The sequence below is a fragment of the Dreissena polymorpha genome, chromosome 4, assembly GCF_020536995.1.
Source record: "Dreissena polymorpha isolate Duluth1 chromosome 4, UMN_Dpol_1.0, whole genome shotgun sequence".
Taxonomy (NCBI): domain Eukaryota; kingdom Metazoa; phylum Mollusca; class Bivalvia; order Myida; family Dreissenidae; genus Dreissena; species Dreissena polymorpha.
Genome location: NC_068358.1, coordinates 103391440 through 103401628, shown reverse-complemented (window position 1 = coordinate 103401628; position 10189 = coordinate 103391440). Strand labels below are relative to the sequence as shown.

At 38.7% G+C, this 10189-nt stretch overlaps 1 protein-coding gene across 1 annotated transcript in view; it reads left to right on the top strand.

Annotated features, from left to right (window-relative positions):
• LOC127878669 (uncharacterized) overlaps window positions 1-10189 on the top strand; it is a 46387-nt gene extending 36198 nt beyond the window's left edge. The window contains exons 9-19 of the mRNA XM_052425197.1: window positions 553-649; window positions 1827-1898; window positions 2476-2510; window positions 3136-3293; window positions 3760-3912; window positions 4299-4456; window positions 5059-5175; window positions 5564-5728; window positions 7404-7573; window positions 8953-9043; window positions 10139-10189. Coding sequence (XP_052281157.1) covers window positions 553-649; window positions 1827-1898; window positions 2476-2510; window positions 3136-3293; window positions 3760-3912; window positions 4299-4456; window positions 5059-5175; window positions 5564-5728; window positions 7404-7573; window positions 8953-9043; window positions 10139-10189 — 1267 coding nt within the window. The remainder of the gene's footprint in view (window positions 1-552; window positions 650-1826; window positions 1899-2475; window positions 2511-3135; window positions 3294-3759; window positions 3913-4298; window positions 4457-5058; window positions 5176-5563; window positions 5729-7403; window positions 7574-8952; window positions 9044-10138) is intronic.

Here is a 10189-nt window from a genome sequence, read left to right as displayed (position 1 = left end):
CACGGAGGTGAGTCACACTGGCACAGTAACGGTCAAACATCACTACTGCATTGTGCATGTCAGGGAGTCACAGAGGTGAGTCACACTAGCACAGTAACGGTCAAACATCACTACTGCATTGTGCATGTCAGGGAGTCACAGAGGTGAGTCACACTGGCACAGTAACGGTCAAACATCACTACTGCATTGTGCATGTCAGGGAGTCACAGAGGTGAGTCACACTGGCACAGTAACGGTCAAACATCACAACTGCATTGTGCCTGTCAGGGAGTCACAGAGGTGAGTCACACTGGCACAGTAACGGTCAAACAACACTACTGCATTGTGCATGTCAGGGAGTCACAGAGGTGAGTCACACTGGCACAGTAATGGTCAAAATACGTCTTTGACTGTCAGGTCTGTAGGTCTGTTTCAAAGCAATATTCTGTTTGGAGGTATTGATCGCAATCATTTGGCTAAAAACTTCTTCATTGATCATAGTCAGAAGGACCATTGTTTTACAACACACATTTTGGCTTAGACTCAATCTAGTTTTTGTGATGTTGTTTCCAGAGAGTTCCGTGTGGACATCATGGACCGGTCCTACCAGCCCATGATCCTGTTGATAGAAGAGGGAGACCGGGTGTGGTGGCATTGGGACAAAATGAAGGTGAGCATGCAGAGGATATAGACGATATGAGGGTTGGTATGAGTAAAGAAGAGTGTATGAGGAAGGCTTAGAAAGCCTGGACCATCAGGATGGGAGACTGGACTATGAGGGTTGGTTAGGGCTTTGTGTTTTGTTGCACTATAACATTTTGAATAAACTTAACTTAAGTGTTATTTGCAATTGAACTTAGCCATGGTCATGGCTGCCATGTGAAAAAAGCCTTTGAACTTAGCCTTGGTCATGGCTGCCATGTCTAATGTGCCTTTGAACTTAGCCATGGCCATGGCTGCTTATGCTATGTTCCCTTAAAGTTAGCCTTGGTCATGGCTGTTATATGTAATGAGTCATTGAATTTAGCCATTGACATGGCTGGCCATGTGTATTGTGCTTTTGAACTAAGCCATTGGCATGGCTGCCATGTGTTATTTGCCCTTGAGGTTAGCCATGGTCATGACTGCCATGTGTAATGTTCCTTTCAACTTAGCCATGGACATGGCTGCCATGTGTAATGTGCCTTTAAACTTAGCCATGGACATGGCTGCCATGTGTTATGTGCCCTTGAAGTTAGCCATGGACATGGCTGCCATGTGTTATGTGCCCTTGAACTTAGCCATGGTCATGGCTGCCATGTGTAATGTGCCTCTGAAGTTAGCCATTGACATGACTGTCATGTGTTATGTGCCCTTGAAGTTAGCCATGGTCATGACTGTCATATGTAATGTGCCTTTGAACTTAGCCATGGACATGACTGCCATGTGTTATGTGCCATTGAACGTGGCCATGGCTGAAAGAATACATCATGAGGGTGTGAGGGGATACTAGTCATGTGTGAGGGGATACTAGTCATGTGTGAGGGGATACTAGTCATGTGTGAGGGGATACTAGTCATGTGTGAGGGGATACTAGTCATGTGTGAGGGGATACTAGTCATGTGTGAGGGGATACTAGTCATGTGTGAGGGGATACTAGTCATGTGTGAGGGGATACTAGTCATGTGTGAGGGGATACTAGTCATGTGTGAGGGGATACTAGTCATGTGTGAGGGGATACTAGTCATGTGTGAGGGGATACTAGTCATGTGTGAGGGGATACTAGTCATGTGTGAGGGGATACTCGTCATGTCATATTTGTTATAAATGTCTAGGTAGATCAGTTACATTTGGTTGCATGCTTTCAGTGCAAGAAACACCACAGTGTATATGAGATAGAGGCTCCCAGCCTACAGCACACAGATGAGGATCCATACATTGTAAGTTTTCTATTCACTCTTTCAGTGCTGGAACCGAATTTTGAAGGCCTTTGCAAACAGTTTGGATCCAGATGAGATGCCACAAAACGTGGCGTCTCATCAGGATCCAAACTGTTTACTATTCTGATAGTATTCTTTGAAAAAAAAATCGAAGAAAATGCTAATTTTAGAAATTCAGCAGACAACATTTTTGCCGCTTTTAAATTTCCCAGCATACAAAGGGTTAACAGTGTGTACAAAAACCATATTTTCAAATCCAAAGATAATTAGTATAATGATGGATATTTAATATTCTTAAAATTATAATAATAGATATGTTTAGAATAGCTTACATTGATAAATACATGTAAACAAGTAAACTAAAATAATACTTTGCTGTAAGGTTCTTTGTTATAAACAAACACAGAGAACAATTCTTTAATTATACTATGTTCTTAATTTTCATTTGGGACCAAATATAGACATTGCTTTAGGATAAATAAGTCTGTGCTGATGAAATTAATAGTTATTGTCAATTATGACATTTTTATGTTATATAGGTGAACAAAATCATCAAACATATAACTAATTCTTTCAGCCTGTTAAAGATGGATTTCGATGGACAACTCCTAGGTAAAAACTTAGTATTTGATTTCATTCATCGTAGTTTTCTCAGAAAAACTTCTTTAAATTGTGCCTTTACAAGGATGATAAAAATATTAAATGTTTTAACTGACAAATTATTGATATGCCTAACAGAATATGTTCAGTAGCAACTGTTATATGACTAAAATACAGTTGAATACATTTGAAATTCCTAACATACAAACAAAATATAGTTATCAAAATGTGTTTGCCATCAGCTTTTTAAAGATGAATTAGTAGTAAAATATTTGTCTTTATATTGTTGAGAAGCATTAATCTGTTTTTGTCTGCTGTAATTCTTGCAACAGAAGTGTAGGTAGCAGAATATTATTCTTAAGTGTTAGCCATTGTATTTGGAAAACATTCACATTCATTTGCTCCAAATTATTAAGTTTTTCCCCGTTCTATAGTTATGGTCCTTTTATGGCTGCAACCCCACAGTATATTTTTATAAAATCTTCCAGATTTCCACTTAAGCTAATCTTTACCCAGCAGTATTTCATTAAACTTCTTGGAACAAATACTGATAATTTATTCCCGAAATGAGGGGTCAGGTCACATGACCATGCCTTACAAATGTTGTGGTGTTCAGGTTAAAGTGATGTGTTTGCAGCAAGCAAGGTCTGCTGTCCCATGTGTTCCTCAAGGCGGGCGTGTACTACTTCTCGGACCAGAACGCCCAAGAGGCCGCCGAGTACGTGGGAACCATCATTGTGAAGCCCAAACAGAAGGAACACTTTGTAGAGCTTACCACTAGTGGATTCAACCCTGGTATGACTTGCATGTCTACTTCTGTTACAACAACAACAATCTCTGCATTAACGAGTTTTTTCACTGGCAAATATATGTATTTTGTTGCTTTCAAATTTATGTCACTGAAGTTTCTAGTTGGACAACTTTGTTTCCTAACATTTGTAGACTCAATGCTGGTACGCCTTGGATATTTCTGCTAAAGTTATGAAATAAAAGTATGGGTTAAAATGGTTTGTCTTGTCAGTACAGTTGCATGTCTTTTAGAATTGCCAAAAAGACACTTAGTTGTTTGTTGTTGTATTATTTATTTATTTTTTTAGGGGGGGGGGGAAATCGCCAATCCCAAACACATTTATAATTTCTTTAAAGAAGACCCATTGGCAGTCAAAAATATGTCATATTTTTACTGATTTTGTTTGTTGCACATCACATGCTTATGTGTCTGTACAATTCAACACACTTAAGAACTATTTTCTTGTGTCAGATCTGGTGTACGCTCAAACTGGCGACCGTATCTGGTGGACATGGAATGGGCAGGCGTGTGTGAACCAGCCTACGCCACAGCTGTTTGCTATCATAGAGTCTGAGGCTTGTCTCAACCCAACATCACGCAAGATGTCCGCTAAAGACACTGAAGGTAGGAATCATGTGCCACTCATGATGTTTGACTCCATTTCCATAGTTTCAAGTGAAAGACTGGATTACTTATGGCAAATGATTGGGTATTTTCAACACAGAATTTGTGGTAAATTTCCCTAATATAACTTTTTTCCTTTCCTCTTTGTTTATTGTTAGAATCAGCGACAAAAGGCTGACAATCAATTTGTCTGTGATTAGGGCTTTTAAATAATTTTATTAAATCTTTACACTTAGATTAATTTAAAGTCTGAGGATGTTTTTGTCATTCAGATTAGAACAATCTTTAATGTTGGGCTTTGTTTTGGTTAAACTGTATGGTCATGGCGCCTGGTTAGGAACATTAAGCTTATACATTGCCCTGAAATATGGTGCTGTTTTTTGCAGACATGTTCCAGTACCTTGACGGAGAGTCTCTGACCCTTTGTACCAAGGTCGGCCTTGCCACCACCCACTTCTCCACTATAGGTGTCTACCAGTACCGTATAGCAGACAGCCCTGCTGAGTTCAACACATGTAGTGTGATTGTTAACCCTGGACCTAAGGTGGGTAACCTTGCAATATGTGTGATTGTTAACCCTGGACCTAGGGTGGGTTAGCTTGCAATATGCGTGATTGTTAACCCTGGATCTAAGGTGGGTTAGCTTGCAATATGTGTGATTGTTAACCCTGGACCTAAGGTGGGTTAGCTTGCAATATGTGTGATTGTTAACCCTGGACCTAAGGTGGGTTAGCTTGCATTATGCGTGATTGTTAACCCTGGACCTAGGGTGGGTTAGCTTGCAATATGTGTGATTGTAAACCCTGGACCTAGGGTGGCTTAGCTTGCAATATGTGTGATTGTTAAACCTGGACCTAGGGTGGGTTAGCTTGCAATATGTGTGATTGTAAATGCTGGACTTAAGGTAGGTAAGATGCAACCAAGTTTAACACATGTAGTTTCACTGCTATCCCTAGACCTATGGAAGGCTCCTAGTATTTCTAGGGAATTGGTATTCTGTAGTATCTGTAGTTATAGACCATATTTTTTGTTATCAAAACACATTGTAAAACAAACCCTGGCTTTCTTAAATAATTATGACGTTTCATGAGACGTCTCATGGCTACCTTATTTGTTTATTGTGTTATCGTGTTTCCCTGGTTACAGAACCACACCATCCACCTGACAGACAACGGGTTTGAGCCCAAGGTGATCACTGTGCGCCCGAATGACCGCGTCTGGTGGGTCTGGCAGGCAGGCAAGAAAACACACAACATACTTCAGGTATCTAGAGATGAGATAATCATCAATAAATGTGGGACTCGGGGGTTGTGCTGTAAATTGTAAGTTTCAGTGTGAAATAATTCTCCAACTTACTTTCATCTTTGTTTATTCTATAAATGCAAATTGTTATCTTGAAGTTTGAATGTCTTGTCCTGCTGAAATTGTTTTCTGTCTCAACAAGTATTTGGTACTTATTCATAACACAACCAGGTTATATTGGGAAAATTCAGGCTCAGTTGCCACTGTGCTGGAAGTTCATTTACATTAAACAAAATGTTGCTCAATCTCCATACTAACTTCCATCTGTTTATTTTTTGATAATGATGCCATCTCTGTTTATAACTAAGGCAAACAAATATGCAATATTTAGTTATTCTTCTGTATACAGGTGTCCCATCAGGGAGACCCCATCGAGGGCGGGTTCTGTAGCGGTGCCCCCCGGGACGCCCCCTCCGCCTTTGTGAACCAGTTCAGCAGCCCCGGGGTTTTTTACTTTCTCAGCCACGCCCTGCCAAAGATCTTTGGGGCAATTGTCGTCTCGACACAACCTCAGGTGTGGCTTGGTTGAAACTTTCTGAAGCCAAGAGATATTTTTGAAATAATTGATATCTTTTTAAACTAGTATTTAACAATTGACTTGAAATTGTTAATTTTAATTATTTAACCTATATAAGATATGCAATGTTGCATTTTGACCAATAATCACAGCTTCTTCATAATTTTAAAAGGGGCATGTGTGGAACGAATAATTATTCTGAAGACATAAGTGTTGTTTTTTTGCTATTAGACATCAATGGTCAGTTATCGTAACCAATTTTTTTTAAATTGTTGAGTTTAATTATGTCAGTCTTAAGAGTTTTATAGGTACTTGTTAACAGATTGTTATAATAGCAATTCTTTAAAATATTTGTCATGGATTAAAAACATGAGTATAACCTATATTTATAAATGCAAAGTGACTTAGAATCATATTATAAATATTGTTTCGTTTATGGACAACCATCAGTCTCAAAGCAAAGGCTTAAATAATAAAGTGTTTGAATAAATTTCATTGATAATTTTGAACATACTTGTATCACTTACATAGAGGATATTTGTTGGATTCGGTGGATTATCGATTTAAATTCACGAGTGATCATAGAAAATAATATTTTCACGAGTGGGGCAGCCACGAGTGAAAAAATATTTTTTCTATGATCACGAGTGATTAAAATCGACATTCCACCGAATCCAACCAATTTTCTTTTTATTTTATGCTTTTTTCACAGTTTATATAAATTGTTAAAGAGTTTAACGAAAGAACTTTGCTGGGATAATGACGTTATTTCGTCAAAAAAATGACGTCATTTCACAGTAAACAGTGAAAATTATCGATTATTTTCACTGATAATTTTCACTGTTTCAAACTGTGAAATTATCAGTTTAATTCACTGATATTTCTCTATAAACCACCGGATAGCATAAAATAAATAGCGTTAACATAGGGTTTACATAGGGTTTACATAGCGTTTAAAACATGCTGAGTAGTTATAAAGCCTGAATAATCTTGAGCAATATATTTGAACCATGATGATGGCAATTTTTGTATTATTAACTTTGTTTCATAATACAACAATTATCAAGAATATTCCAAACAGTATAGTTTTGCTATTTTAATTTGTAAGACTTTAAAAAAAAATATACTAAAAGCTGTGAAGGCAGCCCTTTAACTATGAGTCTTAATGTGAAGGCAGCCCTTTAACTATGAGCCTGCACTGTGTACAGGCAGCCCTTTTACTTTTAGCCTGCACTATGAAGGCAGCCCTTTAACTATCAGCCTGCAATTTGAAGGCAGCCCTTTAACTATGAGCCTGCACTATGAAGGCAGCCCTTTAACTATGAGCCTGCACTATGAAGGCAGCCTTTTAACTATGAGCCTGCACTATGAAGGCAGCCCTTTAACTATGAGCCTGCACTGTGAATGCAGCCCTTTAACTATGAGCCTGCACTGTGAATGCAGCCCTTTAACTATGAGCCTGCACTATGAAGGCAGCACTTTAACTATGAGCCTGCACTATGAAGGCAGCCTTTTAACTATGAGCCTGCACTATGAAGGCAGCACTTTAACTATGAGCCTGCACTATGAAGGCAGCCCTTTAACTATGAGCCTGCACTGTGAATACAGCCCTTTAACTATGAGCCTGCACTATGAAGGCAGCCCTTTAACTATCAGCCTGCACTGTGTACAGGTTCACGAAGTGCACGTTGGCGTGGAGATCAAACCCGACCCAGTAACCGTGAAGCTGAATGACATCGTCTGCTGGATATTCAAAAGCCTGCGCACGCATGACGTCCTGCGCGTGGACAGCATTGATCAGGTGGTCAGTAAGGACCTCGGCGACACCTCTGTTCCTCCAAGGCAAGTCTCACACTTTCTAGTGTAAAATAATAGGAGCCTTATTCTGAGGAAACTGGGCTTAATGCATGGGCGTCAAGTGTCCTCCCAGAATAGCCTGTGCAGTATGCACAGGCTAATCATGTACGACACATTCCGCTTTAAGTGGACTTTTGCTAAAAAGATAATTTCTGCAAAAGAAAAAGAAAATACAAACGAAAAGTGTCGTCCCTGATTAGTCTATGCGAACTGGACAGCCAAATATGGGACTTCACTTTACTGGACAGCCTAATATGGGACTTCACTTTACTGGACAGCCTAATATGGGACTTCACTTTACTGGACAGCCTAATATGGGACTTCACTTTACTGGACAGCCTAATATGGGACTTCACTTTACTGGACAGCCTAATATGGGACTTCACTTTACTGGACAGCCTAATATGGGACTTCACTTTACTGGACAGCCTAATATGGGACTTCACTTTACTGTACAGCCTAATATGGGACTTCACTTTACTGGACAGCCTAATATGGGACTTCACTTTACGCACTAAACAGCCTAATATGGAACTTCACTTTACCCACTGGACAGCCTAATATGGGACTTCACTTTACTGGCCAGCCTAATATGGGACTTCACTTTACTGGACAGCCTAATATGGGACTTCACTTTACTGGACAGCCTAATATGGGACTTCACTTTACTGGACAGCCTAATATGGGACTTCACTTTACTGGACAGCCTAATATGGGACTTCACTTTACGCACTGGACAGCCTAATATGGGACTTCACTTTACGCACTGGACAGCCTAATATGGGACTTCACTTTTCGCACTGGACAGCCTAATATGGGACTTCACTTTACGCACTGGACAGCCTAATATGGGACTTCACTTTACTGGACAGCCTAATATGGGACTTCACTTAACTGGACAGCCTAATATGGTACTTCACTTTACTGGACAGCCTAATATGGGACTTCACTTTACGCACTAAACAGCCTAATATGGAACTTCACTTTACCCACTGGACAGCCTAATATGGGACTTCACTTTACTGGACAGCCTAATATGGGACTTCACTTTACTGGACAGCCTAATATGGGACTTCACTTTACGCGTGCACATCTATTAAAACCTGTTTCTCCAAAGCAAGACTCATGTATACCATAGCCTTAAAAACTCTCTGTTGCTCAGTGATTAATTCTTACCCATTTTATCATGCAATAAAATAATAATAAAAATAATCTAAACATCATTTTATTGACTTTGTGTTAAGTTCAGACTTGAGTCCAAAATTGTGCTTTTAAGAAGAATTGTTTTTATACTTATTGTTATTAACTGTTTAATAGTTGTTAACTTAATATAAAACATTTTTGTCTATTTCATGTTATTTTAGACGGTGCATGAGTCGAGCAATAACAATGACAGGAGTCCAACATTTCTACAGCAAGTCATTTACCAAGGGAAAATCTGCTGAGAGTCAAAACGTACGTGACATTTTTCTGTGTATTCAATGTTGTTGTTGTTGTTTGACCACACTTTTTGACACAGATTAATTAACTGTTGCTGTTTTACGGTGATTTTTTTACTATTTTTGTTTTGTGTTGTTGTATGAGGACCTTTTAGTTAAAACCTATTTATTTTTTATCTCCATTGCATTGAAAGCCTAAGGCTTATTTGAAATGCTCTTAATCCATTTCCTGGCCCTAGAACCAGTACTTAGGTTCTATTGGGGAGATCTAAAGATTAACTGGTCCCCCGTTGAATATAACCGTTGACTATAATATACAACAGGTACAGGCTAATGTATCGGCGATTTTAATTGGATAACGCGAAGACCAATCGGGAGCGCTGACGTTAGAATGTTATGGTTCGCACGCGGGGTTTCCCAGATAATGTTGTTTTATTTTCTCTCTATCATTCCGTTGATAACTAGATCAAATACAAAGATTCACATGGTCACAAATCAAGAATTTCCACTTTTAAGTAACGCGAGGATATTATGTATCATGCAGTATTGAAGTTGCATATGTATTATAAATCTTATTTGACTAGAACGAGCTTTTATTCTTACCTGTCAGCTGTCAAAAAGTTCGGGAAATTACTTCCCCTGAACATGTTTCTAAAAATAACCGGTCCAATTTTGGACCGGTAAAATTAGCCTGTACCGATCCCTATATAGAGAGTATGCGATAGATAAGGGGAGGTAACCAATCTAATCTAAAGGAACCATATCCACTAAGCCACAGCGACCCTGTATGAGATCATTATGTTTATATTTATTCTGTAGATCTAATTTCTTTGGATAAACATGACTAAAATTGATTAACATTATCCACTTTGAAATCTATTAATTGATAAATTTTATCAAAATTGAAACCAAATAATGGATTAATAGACACAAAATTGTAGCTGATTCTACTATTAGATTGAAGTCTAGCCCATTACTAAACTTGCTGTGATTATTTTCATTTTGACATGTCCAGTTTGACAGCAAATACAGCGTATATGTTATGACAGCAAACATTTTGAGTTTCAATAAATCAATACAATCTCTGGGCATGTGTGCTGTTTCTCATTAGTCTGTGTCCTGCTGTTGTGCTGTGATGCAGCTAATTAGAAGGGTAAAGTGA